The sequence below is a fragment of the Nilaparvata lugens genome, chromosome X, assembly GCF_014356525.2.
Source record: "Nilaparvata lugens isolate BPH chromosome X, ASM1435652v1, whole genome shotgun sequence".
NCBI lineage: Eukaryota > Metazoa > Arthropoda > Insecta > Hemiptera > Delphacidae > Nilaparvata > Nilaparvata lugens.
This window is the reverse complement of record NC_052518.1, coordinates 18496870-18520118: the sequence shown is the minus strand read 5'-3', so window position 1 is coordinate 18520118 and position 23249 is coordinate 18496870. Positions and strand designations below refer to the sequence as shown.

At 34.7% G+C, this 23249-nt stretch overlaps 1 protein-coding gene across 1 annotated transcript in view; it reads left to right on the top strand.

Moving 5' to 3' along the window:
• Window positions 1-9908: 9908 nt before the first annotated feature.
• Window positions 9909-23249, top strand: part of LOC111045175 (rabankyrin-5) — a 116314-nt gene continuing 102973 nt past the window's right edge. The window contains exons 1-3 of the mRNA XM_039442575.1: window positions 9909-10124; window positions 14426-14618; window positions 16314-16426. Of these exons, the coding sequence (XP_039298509.1) occupies window positions 10106-10124; window positions 14426-14618; window positions 16314-16426 (325 nt within the window). The 5' untranslated portion in view covers window positions 9909-10105. The remainder of the gene's footprint in view (window positions 10125-14425; window positions 14619-16313; window positions 16427-23249) is intronic.

Here is a 23249-nt window from a genome sequence, read left to right as displayed (position 1 = left end):
TATATATATATATATATATATATATATATATATATATATATATATATATAGTATATGGTAAGCTAAACAGCCTGGAAAATTTATGATGTCAGGTATTTTTTCTGGAAGTTCCATAATGAATTCAATTTAAATTTCCTTGTAGTAAACTAGTAAATTCCTTCTATATTCGATAATTACTAGCCATGTTTGAATCAAAACGTTGTATCCAAACTTTTAAGCAAATACATTTTCGTATTATAGGTAGGACTACATTGAAAAGCAATCATCTTGATAGATGTTCAATTACATGGCTTGATATCATGGAAGCAAGACGAATAAGACCAATCGAAGCTCATTTCAAGTCAAGCATCTGACTCAGGATGTTGGAACTTTTTTTCAACTTACAACTCGCTTAATTAATGAAACACTCACTAGTTATCAAGGTGAATCAATAACAATAAGGTTTAATTAATATATGAATCAATAATCCAACTACACAATAATGATTGTTTATTTGAATTCCATAGTGAAAATATGCACAATACTATATTCCATTAATCAAATAGTTGAACATAATTTTTTATAGTTGAAAAGTATTACAGTGAAACAATAATTATTATCTTTCAATTGCTATAAGATTCAAATGAAAAACAGAAACAATAATCAACTTAAACAAGTCTTAATCAGAGATAATAAATAAATACAGGATTGTATAATTCATTATTGAATATTATTTTTGTAATTGAAATCCCTTTCATTTAAAAAAACCATATGAATTGCATAATGGTATCCTTTTATTGCGGCCTGGTGTGTCTTAAGTGGTGTTTTTCTTAATTTCTTCTTAAGGATAATTAGATAAAATAATTTTTCAAAATCTTTCTATCTATTGATTCTATTTTTTCAAGTGTTATGGACAAATTAATATTCATATTTAAACTGATAAAAACTGAAACTCATTGCACCGTTCTTGAGAATCATTATCATTCTCTCTAATAGCAATATGATAGGCCTACCGTACTCTATAAGAATAATTATTATCCACATTATATGATACATTGTTACAGTAGTAGTGTATTACACAATACAGTACTCTATCAAAGTAGGTATTCATAATAAAATACTGTGCAAATAAGGAGAGGTTAAATAAATCTAGGTATCTTACAACTCACATTTTTCATTTTTTCTACTCATGCTCTCTTATAATAATAGATTGATTTATCTGTTGTGTACTTGAAATGATCTCAAAACGTATTCATTGCTATATAATTTAGAAATTTGATTATTTGCATTTGCTGTCATAATTTGGTTCATTGGTTGCGATTGTTATGGGTTGCATTTAGGTAGTCAACAAAGCGTGTTCGTTCAACAGTAACGTGAAATCTTGGTACAACCTGAATTCTTTGATTTCTGGTATCATGGTCCAACCAAGAAGGCCTTCTTTCGTTTCTTACTGACACTTCCTGGGTTCGATCGACTTTCATGTACACTACATTCCAATCAGTTACGAAAAGTAATCTGATATGATAATTCTCATGTATTGTGATTGTTTGAATATATCCCGTGTATCGTCCTCTACCCTCTCTTATCGGTGGCATGTTTACAAAGTTTAAAAAGTCGACTTCTTTGATACAAGATTGAAGTTGTCAACAACAAAACGTGATTTGAAAGGAGAATAATTCCTTTCTAGCAGATCTGCAAAACTTCGCAGATTCTTAGTGGAATTTTATTATTTATTTGACAAAAATTGTAGCTTCTTACCGGTATATGCGACTATTTCAGAGGATTAATTCTTTCTATTTGAGGAGAAATAGTATCAAAACTACTTAATTTCTATATGAATATGTTTTAAAACAGTTATTCTTATGTGAAAGTATCTATGAACTTGCAGATTCCCAGCGTCTTATGTAGGCCTAGAGATCATACAGAAATAACATCACAATAGTCCCAGTTTTTATATCTAACAACAGATACCGTAGCTTTTCTAAAACGATTTTAGAAGTGGAAGTGGATATCTTGATGTTTTTACAAGATGCAACTTGTATTAATTTATAAAAAATTCAATTTCTTCAAAGTTGGCAAATCGACAAAAAGTTCTTGGAACAAACCTCTTTCAAATACAGTAGTTCTACACGTAGATTTTCAGTGGAGATCTTGAAGAAGACGACTGTTCATTATCTCAATCAATAAGGCACAAATCCTTAATTTTCTATGATAACACTAATAAAGGTACAGTTTCTATATGTGTGATACCTTTTCTAGTTTTTCAACTTGGAGAAAGTCACAGAAAATTGGAAAAGTTCACAATATAGCTAAAAAGTCCGGTTTCCAAAATGTGCAGACACCACCGCAAGTCACTAGTGATATTGACGGAACAGTTACTATACTATATGTGATACCTTTTATAGTTATTCAACTTGGTAAAATCACAGAAAATTGGAATAATTCACGAAATAGCTAAAAAAATCCTGTTCCAAAAATGTAGAGACACCACCGCAAGTCACTAGTGGATGATATTTACTGAAGTATACTCAATAATAAAAATGCGCTCTCCAAAATTCAACTAGTTGAAACTCACCAAGATATATGAATCACCATTAAACCAGAAGTGAACTTTCTTCGCCGAATATTTTCCGTCGACTAATAATGCTCTAACGACTGAATTAAACTCACATAATTTTATACTGCTAATACCGCTACCTTACGGTTTTTGTTTGAACTATTGAACCATTTTACCCTAATAAATTTGTTTTCTATATCAATAATTAACTATCTAATTGACAAATAAATATTTTTTCAAATCAATAAAAAATATTCAGTTGAAAATAGGATTGAAAATTAAAATATTGCATAATTTAATAAAATACAATTATTGAACGAGTGTTAGCTAGGTCTCAATTTTGACTCACTCAAGGCCAAAGTCGTTGTCCGTCTGTTTGTATGTTCTACAATAACTTAAGAAAGAATTAATCAATCAGCTTTGGGGGGGGGCAGGGGGGGCCTAGGCCCCCCCAAGGATCAGATAAATAATGAAAAATCGGGTCTATCTACACGAATCCTTAGAATCTCATACTGATTTAATACTTTGTTTAAACAGCAGTAGTATAATTCCTTCTACAGTATCAACAATGTAGCAGAATTGCCTTGAAAGTATGGCTACGGCTACGGAGTAATGAAGAATATATTTTTCTCTATGGTATAGTTGAAGCTTAAATATAGAATGGGTACAATTATTGATCTAGGCACAATAAGTGAGTGATTGCATAAATTTCAACGAGAGAATTAACAAGTTGCAAGATGTCACAGTGAAAGCAAAAGAAAGGGCACAATCAGACAATCAAAAATGTATGTACAGAGTTGATGAGAATCATGGGAAAAGCTTAATGTTTCTTTAGCTTTCTCACTGAAAGTTATTTTCAAATTAGTATATGATCCCCAATGAAAAAGATGAAATATTGTCATTGTAAAAGAAAAATTTATCTGTTTCCATAATTTTTAAGAAATCTGTTTCAGTGTATTCCTACTTTAGGGCTATATTTCATGATTTAATATATCATTAACAACTAATAATGTAGTTTATGTTTGTATTGATACTTCAACCACATTTGTATAAAACTGGAAAAAATCTATAAAAGCGAAATGGCACTAACTCACTCACTGACTGACTGACTGACTCATTCGCAGAACTAAAAATCTACCGGACCAAAAACGTTCAAATTTGGTAGGTATGTTCAGTTGGCCCTTCAGAGGCGCACTAAGAACGGATTTGGAAAAATTTTCAAAGATACGCCCAAAATCTGCGTTTTTCCAGCGTTTTTTAGTGTTTTCTCAGCTTTATCGAGAACAAATGAACAAAAAAGGTTCAAATTTAGTAAAGAAGCTCAGCTAGTAGGGTGTAATAATGTTGTGTTAGAAGGAATTTGCAATAACATCAAAGATACGCCCAAAATTAGCATTTTTCCAGCCTTTTTTTTTGCGCTTTCTCAGATTTATCGAGAACGAATGAACAGAAATTGTTCAAATTTAGTACAGAAGCTCAGCTAGGTTGTAATAATGTTGTGTTAGAAGGAATTTGAATTAACGCCAAAGATACGCCCAAAGTTTTCTAAGTTCTTTTATCAAGTAATATGAAAATGTTAAAATTTGGTACAGAGGTTTAGCTAGGGTCTAAAAATTTTGTGATGAGGTGACTTTAATATTTCATCAAAGATACGCCCAAAATCAGCGTTTTTCCAACGTTTTTCTCAGCTTTTCTGCGTTTTCTCAGTACTTTGACTTTCTGATGAAATGAAGCATGCTCAAATGAAAAATGCAGGCGAACGAAGCGAAACCGCTGATATAATTTTTGGACGATCCAGTCGGGGTCCAGGCTAGACGGATATGGCAAGCGAAGCGAGCCTGACGGCTAGTGAAGAATATAATAACATATTCGAATGTAACATTTATGGGGAAAAACCCAAGACCCTCTATCCTTTGGAGGTATTCCTTCCCCCCCCCCCTCATACCTCTTGGTTTTTGCCCCCCCGCCCCTAGCAGTTCGGTGAATTGGTGCCATTGATCAGCTTCAAATTTTGTACACGTATTCTTCGAATATTTTTACAGATCAAGTTCGTTGGACAACAAAATTGACTCACTCCTTCGTCCTTTTTCAGGAATAAGAATAATATTGAATGTGTATAAGAAAAAACTTGCTGTGATTTATCATTTACTCAGCTGTAAAATTCATTGCATGCATCTAACACAGTTTTTCAATTCATTCATCCCTAAAATCAGCTGAGGCTATTTGGGAACTATTACATAGACAGTCCTTGATGCGCTGACACATGATTTCAGCTGGCTAATTTACAAAATAATTTACAGCTTTTACATCAACAAACTATAGCTGATACGGGTTGAGATATCAATGTGCGGTTTTCGAAATTCATTTTCTCTTGGAACTCTGTATCAAAGTCATGTATCACATGCTTACCTTAATCTCATTTAAGAAAATTGATTATGATATATAATGAGGGACAAAAGACGTTGAAGTGACAAAGTAATTTAGAAGAGTAATTTTTCATTTCAAATAGGATCCCCAATATGAAACCTACTGCCAAATTATTCTTGTAGAAGAAATATCAAGCTGTTTCCATAATTTTTACCAAATCTGTATAATTAGAAGTTACGGGTTTCAAAGAATACAACAGTTAATGCGCGAGTTCTCCAACCCAGGGGGTGACTAGTTTATTACAATATATAAAATGAATTATTCCATTTTATTCAACGAATTGATTTATGATATACCGTAATGAATATTATAAATATAATATAAGTTAATGTTGGAATTTTTATATTTTTATCATATTATTCTAGTTTGCTGAGTAATAAAAGCTTTAACTTTGTAAAATGGTGTTTGATAGATGGCGGGTGGAATCGAATGAATTATTTTGTCATACGGTATTCAAAATAAACACCTATAAATTAATGAGGAACTTATGTTAATTATTATGTAGAGCATTACATATTTAATTTTTGCATTTTTAGTATACCGTAATTAAATCTATGCATTTTTATGCTCTCTATAGTCTATACCATTGCCTTTTTAATATTGAATATTTTTTGTTGATGTTCCAGCTGAATTCAAATTAATATTTTAAAATAGCTCCTAGTTATGCTTTGTCAAATGAGCTCCTAGTTTTTCGAAAATCACAGAATCAAATAATAACTAGTTCTCCACTTGAATAAAGAAGTGCAAAACATAATTTATTGAAAATATTAATCCAGATTACAATTCTCTCAGGCTAGAACTTCATATTATATAGATGATCTAAGATAAACACATTTTTAAAAAAATCTAATTAAATAGGTACAAAGGTACATGGTAGATAATCATATTTTACTATTTTAAGATTTAGGTATTTTCTAAAGACGCATTTGAGTCATTCATATTATAGATTATGATGTATATCTTCACATTTTACTAGTATTTTGAAAACTCTGTGGAATAAATCTTTATAAAATTATAAGTAAGGTACGAATAAAACAATAAATATGTGTGGTAGTTTAGCTACCTAAGTGTGATATAATAGGCACGGGATGGTCCCCTTTTTTAAAAAAAAAACTGCGGTGACAGAACTTACAAATTCCTCTCCTTTCTATAAGAATAATCTCCAAAGATAATATTTCCATTGACTGTATAAAAGATTATTTTAATACCTTAGTATATATCGCCTATGAAACTGATAATATTCAAATACTATCTAATGATTTCTAATTTTTTTCATAGTTACTGAAATTTAAAGCATTAGACGTCGAGTAATGCGATATGGTGGGTAAGAATTAAAACAAGGATCACAAATGTTGAACAAAAATAAATGTTCTATGTTTAATTACCATATACCTAGGCCAATGTATTTTCTTTGTAGTGGATTGAGAGTAAATTTTGTTTGAAATACTGTAATATATTTTATAAAATCAATGTGAATAACATGTTGATTCTAATATAAATTAGTTTATAGCTAATTTTATTAAATGTACATTTTTAAGGATGTGCTCTTCAAGCTGTATCACGCTTAAAAGGGAAAAGAGCAAGAAGAGAAGAATACTTGACATGTGAAGATAGAAGAAGAATCAGCACAAAAAGATATAGAAGAAGGCGATAAAAAGGAAGAAGAAGAGGTAAAAATGAAGTTGCAAAATTATTACAAATGCTTTATTGTAGTAACAACGGGAGACGTTATTATAGAATGTGTATATGTTTATATTTTGTAGCATCTTAATCTTTAAATTATAGTGTTACATCTAGTTATAATCTACTACCGTACCTATATTGTTTGTAGTTTTCTGCTCGTAAGCAGGTCCTTCTATATGGCAGCAGCCCTCCACTCCTTCTATTCTCTGCCAGTCGCTTCGTTGTATAGTAGCTCATCCCCTCCTTGATGTCGTCCAACATTTTGTATCTTCTTCTCCCTCTTCCTCTTCTTCCCTGAATGGTCCCCTCCATGGCATCCACCAACAAGCATTGCCGTCTCATCCAATGTCCCAGCCATCTCCTCTTTCTTCCCTTTATCACATCCAGCAGAGTCCTTCTTTCCCCAACCCTCCTCAACACCTCCTCGTTTGAAACTTTATCCCTCCAACTGATCCCCTCCATCCTTCTCCATATCCACATTTCCAATGCCTCAAGCCTCCTCTTATTCTCCTTTCTCAGCGTCCAAGTTTCTGCACCATACAGTGCCACACTCCAAACATAGCACTTTATTAGCCTTTTCCTTAGTGTCTTGTCCAGTTGGCTACAAAGAATTCTCTTTTTCTTATTGAATGCTGTTTTTGCCATAGTAATTCTTACTTTGATTTCTTTGTTGCATTTCATATCCTCTTCCATTATGCTTCCTAAATACTTGAAAGATGATACCTGTTCCAACTGTTCACCCTCCAGTACAGCATTCCCCATTCTTGCTTTCCCTGCACCAATTCTCATGCACTTTGTCTTCCTGACGTTTATCCTCATTCCATACCTCTCACAAGCCTCATTCACATCTCTCAACATTCCATTCATCATTGTCCAGCTATCAGCCAGGATCGCCATATCATCTGCAAATCTTATGCACTCTATGTGTCTTCCTCCAATGCTGACTCCTCTTTTGCCATCCAAACACTCCTGCAATATATCCTCTAGATAAACGTTGAAAAGGATTGGTGACATACAACATCCCTGTCTCACTCCTCTTCCTATTCTACTCTCTTCTCCAATTTGGCCCTCTATTCTCACTCTTCTGGTCTGGTTGACATACAGGTTCCTGATTAGTCTCCTCTCCTCCCATTCCACACCTCTTCTTTTCAGAGTATCCATAAGTCGGTCCCATCTGACTCTGTCAAATGCTTTTTCCAGATCCACAAATGTCACAAAAACCTCTCTCTGTTTCTCTACAAATCTCTCTCCAATACTTCTTAACAAGCCAATTGCTTCCCTAGTGCCTCCGCCCTTCCTAAAACCATATTGTTCCTCTCCTATTGAGTTATTCAACCTTCCATACAGTCTTCTATTTATTATTTTCAAAAGGATTTTCGCTGTTTGAGCTATAAGACTGATTGTCCTGAATTCCTCACATTTTCGAGTGTTTTTCTTTTTTGGAATCGGTACGATAACTGAGATTAGAAATTCCTCAGGCCATTCTCCATTCTCATATATTTTGTTGCACAGATATGTTACTTCTTCAATTCCCTTCTCTCCCATTTCCTTCCATAGATCTACTGGTACTTCATCAATGCCACAAGCCTTGCCTTTCCTCATTTCACCCAATGCCTTCCTCACCTCTTCCTTCAATATTCTTCCATGCTCTCCCCTCAATTCTTGTGCCTCTGTTTTCCTCTCCAGCTCCATCATAGTATTCTCATGTGTGCTATACAAATCTTCTATATACTCTTTCCAACTGTTTAGAACTTCCTTTTCACCTTTGAACAGAATTTCACCATCTCTGTTTTCAATCTCCATTTTGGTCCTATTGCAATTTGTCCTATCCAACTCCTTCACTGCTTGGTACATTTTGTCAAACCTCCCTTCTCTTTCCAAAGTTTCAATTTCTAAACATCTTTCTAGTAGCCATTTATTTCTAGCTTTGTCTGTTTCTCTTCTTAACTCATTGTTAAGCTTCCTGTACGTTCTCTTTCCCAAATCTGTTTTATCATTTTTCCACTTCCTTCTTTCTTCCATTTTCTTCAACATATCCACATTAATCCATTCCTTGCGTATTCTTTTAGACTTTGTTATCCCTACAGTTTCTTTTGCAGCTTCTTTCAGGCATTTACTCATGTTGCTCCATTCTTCATTTATTTCTTCTTTCCTTTCCTTTCTCTTTGCACTATACCTGTTTACTAGTTCATTTCTTTTACCCTCTTCCTGGAGCAACTCCAGATTAAACTTTTCAACCCTTTTACCTCCTCTAACTCGTTTCAGTTTTATTTCCACCTCTGCTACCACCAGGTTATGATCAGAGTTTATGTCTGCTCCAGCAGACATAATACCTATATATAGTACCTATATAGCCTATAGTATTAATATAATCATGAGTCTACTTCAGTGGAACCGTCTGGTTGAATATTAACCTAAATTGAAATATAACCTACAATTTTTTTATGATTTTCTATATAATGAAACTAATACTACTGTACTGTAGCCTACTACTATAGTTTCTATATCCATCACTGCAACGCTTCTAAAATAATAGTCCAAAGTTCAAGAATAATAATGAGACCAGAACGGTCAAGTTAGTCAGAATAAGATATATATTATTGAAAAAAATCAAAGTGAATTCAATCTTTTAAATAATGTAAAAGCGATCAACCGATCATCCTTGTATTTAGATGCTATCAAAAAATTTCCGCCCAGGCCTATGAAAAAGGTCATAATCATAATAGGCCTTGTAATGCCGCATCCACACTCTCGCCTAATGCGTACAAATGACGACGAGCGCGAGTGTGGATGGCTGCTTTTTCAGCGCTCGCCTTCACTGGCATTCGTTTACCATTGCTCCGATTTTTGTCGAGCGAAGGCGAGTGGCCAGCTGAGCATCCACAATAAATATTGGTCACATATTGCAGTGTGGATGGCATGACTAACGTGGTCAAGCTTACCAGCGACTTGGCTCTAATGCCTAATATATAATGAGGTCCACGTTATAATGACAGTATTTGTTCAACTTTGGTTTTGCTATCCTTATCTATCATTCGACAAAGCCGGTGTTACTATCCTTTTCTAGGTCCACAACGATGGCAATTATTTTTTTGACGGTGTAGAAATATAATTAATTAATGCAGAGAATCGGCATCGCTTTTCTTCTATCTTTATCCACTGCCATTATAACGTTGACCTCACTATAGTCCACTTCCACACTATCACCGAGTCGATATAGTCAGCGGTGATATATATATAGCAGTTATATAATTTATATAGTCAGCGGTGATAATAAATACAGATGGCAGATGCAGAGATGCAGAAGGCTATCTCCATTTGACGTTTGTTATGAATACTACGGATACCAATTTTCATAAGCTGGTCTGCAAGTTTAAACTTATCGAGTTTCATTGCGCTTAGAATTTTAATTTTCCATTTTTGTGAGATGTTCCCAATCTGAAGCTCTTCGCAAGAAAAATGAACAATTTTGAAAAAGGTTCGTTTGTTTAATCATATAGTAGGCCTAGCTTCAAATAATTGAACTTTGTATTACATTACCCCGCCCACTTATTAAGTAATTTTTTATCAATTTTTAAATATTTCACAAATTTAACCATGAATTTGTCCAGTTTATTGGTTTATTTGCAGAAGTATGTATCGATTACTCTCATGTACAAAACATTCTGATTTAGATAATATGTTGTGTAGCTGAAAATAATTAATTGCTAGTGTAAAACACAATTAAAATTTCAACTAAACAAAACATATATATTATACATCCCCTATTCTAATGAAGTGCATTAATGGTATTGATATAGTAAGTTATACATTCGACACATATTTCAATGAATAAATTTGAGGTTATGTTCAGAGCCAGTGAACAACTCATAATACGAATAATTTGCTCTTGTAGAGGAAGTTTCGTACATGCCGTGGTTAAACTTTACGTTTAGGTGTAATCTAAAGTTTGATAACCTTTTTATTATCATAATTTAATGAATGACTGAGAAGGACTCAACGAAATATAATTAGTTATTTGTAAAGTTTATTTTATTTATTATTGTGAGGAAGGTACAATGTAGCTATACTGTTCTCTCAAAGAAGATGAATAACATTGATTTAGACTTTCTTCAAATTTCGAATTCTCTTATTCGTCAAATACTCATTAAAGTCACTCGCCCTAAACTATTGAAGTTATTAAAATTTTCAAGCTTTGTCTGTTATAATAAATTCCACATAACTAAGGCCCCAACGGCTGGACGTCATGGAGGTCAAGACGAATTTAACCATGTATCAAAGTTGTCGATTTCAAAGGATCTGAAAAAACATGGATCAGGTTAGATCAGGTTGGGTTTTTGAAATTGGGTTGGCATTCGAGTGAGTGATCATACTATTCTGTTGAAGAAGCTTCGGTGCTATGGTGCAGTAGGAACAGCTTATTATTAGTTTAGATCTTACTTGATTAATAGGCAACAATGTGTGAAAGATAAAGTATCGCTTCCTTTTGTAAAGGTCTTCCTTTTCAAAATAATAAATGGAGTGCTTCAAGGATTTATACTCACTTACTCCATCGTCTTCTCCGCAGTCTGGTAACCGGAGAATTGTCAAAATATCTTACCTTCGATGGGGTTTCGCGTCAGTCATGGTCCATAGATTGTCCCACACAGTGACTGTAGGTATGCTCTTGCACATACTCAGTTGTGGTGTATAAAGCACGGAGCCGCGCCGCGCACCCTTGGACGACGGTGAATTATTCCGCTGCCGGAACTTTTACAGAGAATACAGATCGGAATTTTTCCTCTGTGGCTGCACAGCGCGGTGAGGCGCGTCTCCAGTGTGCGATAGGAGAGGAATTCTTCCTCTGAGCGCCGCCACCTTTCGGGTGCCTCTTCGCTACCCTCGGAAGCTTTTGCTTTTGCTACCCTCGGTTAGCTCAATCTTGTTTAGGTTAGTGAACCACAACAGGTTGTGAACCCACAGCTGTCTCTTTTTCTTCTCAGAGCTGCTCATGTTAACTACACAAATGAGTAGTGACACAGAATTAACAAAATAACACAACTAATGACACATAATTAACAAAACCAATTGCACATCCAACAACACAAAACGAACTGTTCACAACGGTGTCACGATACAGAATAGAGGCAGTGGTCGGGTGGAGAGTCATATCCAGTAAACGGTGGCGCAGCGCGCTCCAAGTGTGAGTTGAGCAAAAACGGCGTCTCCAGTGTGCTCCATGCTTCAACTGACAAGGCGGCGCGGCGCGTCTCCAGTGTGCTACGAGCTTTAAGGTCTCTCGACCAGATACCGCTTGAGTGCTTTGGCAAAGAAAGTCTCATCCTCAATAGTCTTTAGTGTATCCGGCAGTTTGTTGTAGAAGAAGTTTCCAGCATAAGCTGGAGAGTCCTTAAATTTAATGAGACGGTGCATTGGGAGGTCTATGTCCTTGATATTTCTAGTACTGTGCCCATGTCACACCTCTTAGTGTAGATTTTGTCTTCTTTGCTAAGATTGCTGTCTCCAGGATTTATATGGAAATCACTGTGAGTAGTTTGTGTTTCTTGAAAAGCGGCTTGCAGTGTTCCATTGTCCTCACTTCTAGTATTGTTCTCAACGCTCTTTTTCAATGACGAGGACTTTTGCAAGATGTACTTGTGGTTCTGAACCCTATGCTACAATGTCGTATCTCAAGTGAGAGATACTTGGGCCTGTACTATTCATTATATTATTTGATCTCCATGAATCAGTTTCCCAGTCCAGATTAAAAATGTTTGCTGATGACACGACCGCTTTACTATCAGACAAACATCTAACTTGTAACATAAAATAGACCTGTTTGGCTTAGAGCAAATGGCCTCTCTTTCACTCTCAGAAACACTTATCAGATTGAATTTAGTTATAGAAGGACAAACATGAGAAACTCTGTTCCTCTTATTATTATATAAAACATTAATATATATTTGAATGATATAGTGGAGGGATTGAAAACAGCTAAAATCGATAAAATTCCTGGGAGTAGCAATAGATGAGGGACTGAATTGAAAAGAACACATAAAAAATCTCATTACGATGTTGAACCGTGCATATTATGTTATTCTCAAGCAATCTCAATCTGTTGATAGAAATACACTCATCACCGTATATTATATTCATGTCTATTCCCATTTGTGGTATGAAAATATTTTCTGGGGAAGTTCGACTGACAATTTTTATAAAATATTTTTAATTTAAAAAAAGACAATCAGAAACATTTTTGGGCTGAGAGCTAGAGATACATGTGAATCTATTTTTTGGGATTTGCCTGAGAAGGTATAAATTTAATTTTTGCACAGACTGACATAACCGTAATCAGAACTTGCATATCCAATTCACAGACATGTCTCTTACGAAGAAACCTCTCTCATTCCGGGATAAGATTGAATAATAAGTTACCTGAGATCATCCATATAATAGACTCATTGCAGATGTTAAAAAAAACTATTAAGTCAATGTTAACTGTAAGAGTCTATTGCTTGGTGGAAGAGTTTATTGTTGATTGATTTCAAGTTGAAATTTATTTTATTTTATAGTCTATAACTGTGACTTAGAATGTATTGATTCAATTGTAATAGTATCTTGAGTCACAAGGACGGGAAGGGCCGTTTTGCAGGCGAGAATGATGTTTCTAGTCGAGGCGTTAGCGGGGTTAGCCGAGACTAGAATTTTATTCGAGCACTGCAAAACGGCCCTTCCCGTCCAAGTAACTTACACTATTTTTTTGTCATAATAATCTAGAAAAGAATAATTCAGAAACAGAAAACATTACCTGCTTGTGCTGACATTACTATATGCATTCTATAAACATAACCTAGTTTACAAGTTTCGAATCAGGAATTTCTTAATTGTAGTTGACAAAACTTCTACCTGGAGCGCTAAAAGGCGGCGGCTTTTCACCAGTTTTGCTCTTCCAAATTCGGAATTAGGAAACATACTCGACTTTAAAGAAAACATATGATGTTATTACAGTATAGTATGCTGTAATGAGAATCATATGTTTATCTGTTCTACAATCAGCTGTTTACCGGCTGTTAAACAGCTGAAATTGAATGACTATGACAAAAAATATTATAAGATCAATTTTACGAATGAAATTGGAATATTCCCGGACAATGATGGTATGTAATGAAATAAATTAATTTTAAATTGAAACTAATTACGATTTCCGCCGTATTTGTTCAGCTAATCTTTTGAAATAGAAACAACGTGATACATGGTTGAACTCGTCTTGACCTCCCCTATCAATGTATGTAGCTGTCGCAATGCTAGATTCCGCGGCTCATGAACTAAACTGCCCCCACTCCAGCTATACGGCCTTCTTAAGCTGGATTTCCACACATCAGTGACAGAGAAAATGTAATTCCCACAAGTTATAATTGGACTATTCCCACTGAGCCCGGTCGAATGAGTATGAATTTTCCCATTATAACTGATGGGAATTATATTTTCACTGTTTGGGAATCCAGCTTTAGATGCACTAAATTTTTTTTGCTCATTACTGTACCTAAGAGCGAAATTGACGCTCTTCATAAGACGTCATGCAAAAGCGGATGAAGTAAATTCAGCGCGTCCAAGATGCCCGGAAGCCCTATATAGAAGGCTATTCACAGCAACTTAGGTTGCAACTTAGTATTTTTGCAACTAAGGTTGAGTTTGAACAAGAATTATTGGTGCAAATCTTGGACGACCTATAATCTTCATATTGCTGTAATTTCTAGTCAAATATCATTATGGAATTATCTCAGAATTTGTTTTTTACAGGAAATGAGATCAACAAACGTGAGCAGCACTTATCTCTGCTCAAAGAGGAATATGTTAAGCTACAATCGTATTGTAGTGATTTGGAAAGGAAGTATGCGCTTGCATCAGCTTCAATCGGCGATTTAAATGAAAATAGTTTTGTTTCAAGTCTATTGAAGACTGTAACCAGTCTTCATAAAAACACACTTTTTAGGTGAGCAAGATTATTTATTTAATTCAAGTGATCTTTACGCTGATTTACACATGATTATTTTCAACAATTGGTTATTGCAGGTTCCAATATTCAGTAACCTGATGTCAAATTTCAAATTTATTTATTCCACACTCATAAATACATTTACATAAATCAAACAAAGCTCAACATGACAGACAACACAATCCAACCGAAATGTAATAATAATAAACGGTAAGTGAAAAAACCACTGGCATAAGATGGCTCTTGTTCGCCAGTGGGAGTAGGAGGTAACATTATAATACGCTTAACCTGATTTAAATTGATTTAGCACAGAAGCAAATATATAAACAGAATAGAAAATAATGAAACGAAGAATCGAAACAAGATTCACAACAAAATGAAAAATTCTCTCGAGTATCTTATACTATAATTATAACTATGGTACTCTCTTATTCATAGATATAGTGATTCATAAATACAATGTAAACAGGGTATATAGAACGCATTACTTGGGAAATAGGAAGAGGGAAAAATCATAATATTCTGATATAAACAAAAAAAATCACCGAAATATTTAAATTGAAAATAAAAAATTCTGGCAAATCGTAATTCCTGTGATATAGCGTAATAGATGTGAAAATATACTGAATAAAAGTAAGGCAGTCTGTGTTGATTGTATTTTATAGTCTAAACGTTTAATTGGTTTTATTCGAACTTTGAGATTTCTTGTTTTGATTCTGAATGAAGATCATTGAAAAATATCTTCCCTTTGAAAAAGTCATCCCTTTTTTGAATCAAGCACAATGTGTCATTAAAGTTTCAATAATCTTAACTGTATCATAAATTTCCAATACTGATTGAGAACTTATAAATAGACACTTTAAATAAATTATAATATTATATTGGACTTTTGGCTTGCATATTGCAAGCCAAAAATAAGCTGTCTCTTGTTATTATTGAAAAAAGTAAGTTATCACAATTAGTAAGTTCTAACGTTAGTTTAGTAAATTTTGTTTCGAATATGAATTGTTCTTGTCTTATTGTGATGTTAAGGGAGCATATTTGGGTTTTTACCTGTTGCTTCCATTGTGAAATGAATAAATATTTAAAAATGTTGTATGCTATAGTGAGGTCCACGTTTTATAATGGCAGTGGATAAAGATAGAAGAATAGCGATACTGATTCTCTGCATTAATTAATTATATTTCTACACTGTCAAAAACATAATTGGCATCGTGGACCTAGAAAAGGATAGTACCACCCGCTTTGTCGAATGATAAACTAGGATAGCAAAACCAAAGTTGATCAAATACTGTCATTATAACGTGGACCGCACTATAGTGACTAGGATGGGGAAGGTCTTCTAAAAATTTTATAACGTTATTCAATACCAAAGGTAAGTAACAATCAGTTCTAGGTTTAGACTTCTTCTTCTTCTTCTTCTTCGTCTTCTTTTTCTTCTTCTTCTTCTTCTTCTTCTTCTTCTTCTTCTTCTTCTTCTTCTTTTTCTTCTTCTTCTTCTTTTTCTTCTTCTTTTTCTTCTTCTTCTTCTTCTTTTCTTCTTCTTCTTCTTCTTCTTTTTCTTCTTCTTCTTCTTCTTCTTCTTCTTCTTCTTCTTTTCTTCTTCTTCTTCTTCTTCTTCTTCTTCTTCTTGCATTACAGGTTTAGACCAGTCTTCATATTTTATTCATCATGCTCTTAATTTTCTTTCAGTGATATGAAAGTGAAACTGGAGGACCATGTTGTCCCAGCACATAAAATAGTATTTGCTTCCCGTAATAGCACTTGGGGAATATCAAAATCTATCGAGCAAATCGATATCTTAGGTGAGTATTCAATTTTCAGTACTTTGTTTGGTTTGTGTATACTCAAGTTTATCAAATCAAATAATTTATTTGCCATACAATAAATACATATTCAAAACAAATAAAATATAAGTTAAGTAATGTGGTTCTAAAACTGAACTGTTTATTTTTGTAATATCGACAAATTATAATGATAGGGATAGTGAAGCTGATGTAACAGCTGGGTTTACTATCTGCCCCTCCCCAGTCTTCACTATCCCTGCAACAAACATAGAAACCAAAATAACAATGGAAACAAGCCTATGTTAGTTCGTTTGGCAATCTGGCGATCGCCTCTTGACTCTTCTTATCTCATGAACATGTGCTATCTCAGAACGTTTTGTCATTCCTTGCAATTTTCCAAGCTTCAATCGATTCCTTGAGAGAAGTTCCTGAACAATAAAAGGTCCTATAAAACGGTGATCTGCTTTAGTCCGTTTATAATGGTTCTTTTTGAAGACTATATCACCAACTTTAATCTTTTCGTCCACTTGTTCGGTTTCCAAATTATGCGTACGATTCTATTCTTCTTCTCTTTACAAATCTTTTCCCAAATTGGTTTGTGCATCTCATGCTGATGAATTAATTGCAGAGGCGTAAGGCACGTTGTTGAATGAATGCTATTGTTGTAAGCAAATATTGCCCTCGCCATAGCATCTTTCCCAGTTATTGATTTATCAGCCTCTAATAGATGAAGATGTTCTGTTAAAGTATTATGTAATCTCTGAATCATGCCGTGGGATCTTGGGTGTCCTGTTGTTGTAAAATGACTTGCGATTCCAAACTCTTGTAATGCTGCCTTCACTTGACTATTGCAAAACTCTTTCCCTCGGTCCATAATTTACTCCTGTGAACTTTGGTATAACCCCAAAAGTCTTATCAGATTCACTACTAGGCATTTAGCTGTCTTGTTTTCAAGAGGCCAAGCGGTGGCAAATTTTGTGAACCGATCAATTGAAGTTTAATATTTTTCTTCGTTGTAATGGAAAACATCGACTTCCATTGCATGGAAGGGTCGTTCAGGTGTAGGTATTAACTGTAGAGGTGTCTTGTAAGGGGCTCTATCATATTTAACTTTTTCACAAGTTTCGTATGCACTTAGAACATTATTCAAAGTTTTGAACATATTGAGCCAATAATACTGTCGTTTGAAATGTTGAACAATCTCTTTAACTCCTCGATGATTAGTTCTCCCAACATGATACTGTTTGATTATATTATCTTGTTGTATCCTATCTTCTATTGTTTCTACCTTTTTAATGAAGAATTTAATTTTCTTACCCCATTCTTTAATTTTATAGAGTCCTTTAATAGTTGATCGTCCGAATAAATGTTATTAATAAATAGATTTTACCCATGACTGTTATTTCTCGAATTGTATTCATAAAGTCACCATCTGAAATTTGATGAGGGATAATAATAGTTGTAATTCTGATAGGCCCATACCTATGCATGTGAGTCTCAATTATTCCATCTTGTTTCTTTAACAGGACTATTTGGTTCCTTTTATCATTGATGATGTCACTTATTACTTCAATCTCATTTGGTTCAATTGTCAAGTATTCATTGCTCTCTTCCATTGAATTGACAGATAATGGATTAATATTTCTTGATAGGCAATCTGCAACAGAATTGTCGGTTCCTTTTGTTTGTCTGATTTTAAAATTGTAGACAGCTAATTTTTGTTTCCATTTTGTGATTTGTGCAGAGGTTTCGTTCAATTTGCTTGATTTGCATAATAATGGCGGCATATCAGGGGTTGTAAGCTGAATAGAGGTATGGGAGGCCTCAAGTTGACTCTTCACCATACAACTGCTAACAGCTCTCTTTCAATGGTGCTATAACGTGTCTCTGTGGCCGGGTGACAGTGCAACTACTTGCAAATGCAACACGTGCATCATCCTCAGCCAAAACTCCCCCCCCCCTATTGCTTCCCCATTAGCATCGGTTGTTAACGTTGCATCGGTTGCTGAAGGTTTGCAAACTGGAGAACCGGTGTACAGCAAATTGCTCTCTTACATTTTCCTATTGCTTGTATAACATCTGACGACATTTTGAACCGCACTCCCTTCCTTAATAAATTTGCCAGTGGCTCTGTCATCTGTGCAAAATTATTAATGAATTTTCGGTAGTAGCCTACCATTCCTAAAAATGTTTTCATCTCCTTAATATTCATGGGAATATGCATTTCTAGTAAGGCACTTATTTTATTATTATCTGGGCGAATTCCACTAGCTGAAATTACATGTCCCATAAACTTCACTTCTGGTTGACATAAGTTAGTTTTTCTCTTGAGACCTTAAGTCCAAATTCCCTCATTCTTTCAAACAGTTGCGTAAGATGTTGTTTATGATCATGAAGGTTGTTACTGAATACCACAATATCATCCATGTAAATTTGGATTGCTTGCTCATCTATGTTTTCCAAGAATTCATCCATAAGTCTTTGAAAAGTAGATGCAGCATTTTTTGAACCAAATGGCATTCTTGTGAACTCGTAATGTCCTCTTTCAAAACTGAATGCTGTTTTCTCAATATCATTTGGGTTCATTTTGATCTGATGGTAACCAGATTTTAGGTCCAAAGTGCTGAAAACCTGCGCTCCCCTCATCCTGTCAACCATATCTTCCAAACGTGGAAGGGGATACTTTTCTGACTCAGTCTGTCATTCAGTTGTCTAAAATCTACAACAACTCTGTACTTAGGTGGTTCTCCCGGGGCAGTCTTTTTAGGAACAACCCATAATGGACTACAAAATGGAGATATTGACTTTCCAATAATACCCTGTTTGAGCATGTCTCCAATATGTTCTTTGATAATTTTTTTCATTGAATGCGGATATCTTCTAGACCTTACAAATATAGGTTTTGATGATTTTAGTTGAATTGAATGATGAACTCTTCCAGTAGTAGTTAAGATTTCTCCCTCTTTATAAACAGTGTCGTTGTACTTGTCTAGTATGTAGGATGCTAGCTGTGCTCTTTCCTTGGTCAACTGCATCTCATCTGTATTATCCTGTCTAGTAATGGAACCTATATAAATACGATTGCTTATTGAAATTGAACTTCTTGCTTTATAAATCTTATTCCTTAATTTGATAATCCATTGGTCCTTGTAAATTCTAGGAGCTCTCTTAACTTCTTTCATCACGTCACATCCAATTATGATGTCACACTTTTTATTATTAATTTCTGCCACATGCACTCTCATAATTTCGTGTATCCCTACTAATCCAAATAGATCTATATCTACTTCTCCTTTTAGAGCCCTATTTCCAGTCAATGTAAACATTTGACAGGAGCATCTTTCAATCATTAAGCTACTGTCTATTTTTCTCAATGCTCTTTCAGATATCTTTGCTTGTTATCAGTACTATCTGATTCTGTGTCCAACAAGCAATTAACATCCCAGTCCTTTACAAAAAATATAGGCAACTCACCCTTCAAGCACACTCTTCGTGTATTCTTGCTGCCTATATTCCTTGAACCAGATCCTCATTTTTGTTTCTCATTTTTCTTTGGCTTCAAGTCCTCTTAGTTTGGGCCAATTTTTTTTAAATATTTTCTGTACTGCTCCTCGTATGTACTACTATTTCCACTTTGTGATGAGTGAGAGGAATGTTCTCCTTCCGATTCGGGGTCAGAAAGTTGTCTTGGTCTGTGTTCTACTCTTCGCACAGTGTTTACATTTATCCTTCTGGGTCCAACATTTTTCCCATGATGAGTCATTTGTTCATGTTTTCGCCGATAAATATATTGACAGTTTCTGGCAAACTGCCCTTCTTCACTGCACTTCCAGCATTTAGGTCTGTCCATGAATTTTTCTTTCTTACTTAAAAAAGGCTTTTCTGTAGACCTGTGTCTCATTTGCATGCCATCAGACCGTTGATTACGAAAAGTAGTTCTGGGAATTCTTTCCTTATTGGATGACTGTATTGGAAAACTTGATCTCTGCCTGTTGATTATTTGCCAACAAGAAGTTGGCTGTACTTCCTCTCTGTCTGTCGTTTCGTCTCTGATCAAAGCAACTGCTTCTTCAAAACTTTTCCGCTTTGTAATCTTTATTGCAGTTTGCAATTGTGTTGAAAGATTGTTTGTCAAGGCTCCCATTGCTAATTCATCATAGACTCTGTTCCTCAGAATTCCTTCATTATTGTTCGGACAAGAGTCTAAAACCTTTGATTTGAGTCTTTTTAATGATTGTGCCATACGTTTGGTGAAATCAAAAATTGATTCTCCTGAATCCGGACTTAATCGTAACAATTTCAACATACTCGCTGCTACTGGAGTCCGAGCACCAGCATACCGCTCTTTCAACGCCTTTTTTACATCTTCCCAAGTGGACGTGAATGAAACTCCTATTTCTATCAACACTGAGGTATCGATTCTCGAATGAAAGTAAGAGTGTAAATTTATTCGTTGTCAAATCATCAAAATTATTTTGTATTATTTGTGAATGTACAGAACACATCCGTTCCAGGAGCAAAGAAAGTTCTTTTACCTCACCTGTGAATTGATGAGTTGAATTGACCATGTCCATCAAACATCGCACATTCATAAAGGCTAATTGAAGAGTTTCATCTTCAGCCATGGTAAAAGGAAGTAACGAAGCCAAAAATCGAACAAATTTAAACAGATAGAAACAAAGTTGAACAAAAAGAAATAAATTTAAACAAATTTAACTAATAGGGTTTCGGCACCAGTTAAGTACTGTGGTTCGTTTGGGTTCTAAAACTGAACTGTTTATTTTTGTTAAATCAACAAATTATAATGATAGGGATAGTGAAGCTGATGTAGCAGCTGGGTTTACTATCTTATATAATTTAATAATCAAAAGTGTAAAATAATAAAATTGAATATAATTAAAGCCTGTTTTACATAAGGTGCATGCACAGGTATTTCTGTGATTAAAATATACCCCATAGTTGGTATTTCTCCACCATCAATTAGGAAGGAATTGGCTGCTCAAATTGAGAGAAATAAACAGAAGAATGACTCACGTCACCCATTGCACAACCACAAAGTGCAACAACAGAGATTAAAATCTCGACAAAGTTTTATTAAAATAGCTAGTGAACTGATGGTAACACCAGAAGTTCGGCGACTTGCGTTGTGGAGTAGGGAATCTCCTGAACCCATCATGGTACTCAAAGAGGAAGGGGCTGTCGGTTTGCATCTGCCATACACCACGTGGTGGAAGTCCTTGAACAGGTGTCACTAGATGCAGGTCGAAGCTTGTAAGATGGGGTTATAGTGAGCATGCAATGTGCGAATGTGCAATGACTCAAAACTATGAACACCTCATGACCTTTCCAAATATGGAAATGCATTGCACGATGGAGGATATTATTTCAGGAAATGACAAAGCAATTTCTGTGGCTAAATTTTGGAATAGTATTTGACCTCCAGACACGAAAGAAGAAGACTTATTTCGCCTTGTATTTCGCCCTTTTTCACTCCCTCCTGAACTATGGAATTATTTTTTGGGGTAATTCTAGCAGTGTAGTGGAGGTGTTTACACTTCAGAAGTGGGCATTGAGGGTGATGATAGGGGAGTCAATCCGAACTAGTTGTAGGCCCTATTTCAAAAAACTTGGAATTCTCCCACTTCCTAGCCTATATATTCTGGAAACAATCTGCTTTTTAAAAAAACACATAAATGAATTTAATACAGGAGAAACATTTCACCAATATTCGACCAGATATAGGAATAATTTGAGAGATGATGCACACCGTAGTACTATGTATGAGCGAGGGGTAAGAAGTTCAGGTATCCGGATGTACAACTTATTGCCATCTCACATAAAAGAAAAGTCAGGTAAAGCTTTCAGATTTTTATTGAAAAAAGAGCTGCTATCCATATGTTCCTACTCAGTGGAGGAATACAAAGATTTTTACAAACCTCAAGATGGAGGTTTGAGAAGATAGAAAACATGTTACTGTTTGATTAATGACAGATTGACATATCCTTATACCCCTTTTACAGGAGGTCAGTTGATGAAATAATAATAATAATAATAACTTTTTTCTCAACCACCCCAACAAAATTGCACTTTCGGAATCCATCGTGAACTGAAGTAAATACGTTCTTCAGTGTGCATGCGCACATTATACACGTTCTCTTGGATTGTACCGTCCATTAACGTCCTTAACGTCCACTGACGTTGTTTTGGAGCTCCTCAATAATTTGCAAGCTCTGCCCTCAAAGCCATGTCTAAGTCAGGTTTGTATGTTGGGTGATCGAAATTATCCCATTTAGCTGGAGAAGCTGTTTGTTTCCACTACGTGGATTCTCAAGTATTGATTTCTTTAGGTTAGGTTGTCAACGAGCTCTCTATTACATCTTCTTCTACTACTACTACTACTACTACTACTACTAAACAGGATACTAATGATTTCTATCACTATCTCCAATACTAGAATACAATTACTGTTTCTTTTGTAGGCAGAAATGATCTGATACGGGTTAGCAGCTACTGAATAGTTGCTACCCAAGAAACGCCAAATCATCTTACAATATATTTTGCGTTTATCCATTCGTCATTCATATTATTTGAGAAGATCCAATTCATCAATATCTGTTATACAACTTTATAAGATAACGTATGAAAATGGAATGCTATGGAGAAGTCATCTGTGTCTATTAGACGTTCCATATCATGCGTAAGCTCTTCTAGAAAGTTGGTTCTCAAATACCAATCGTTGAAATTAATAATCCACTTTTAAACTTTCAATCACTTCAACTTCTCAATATTAGAAAATAATATTAATTGAAAAACAAAAAACTTTCAACCTCTACATTGTCAG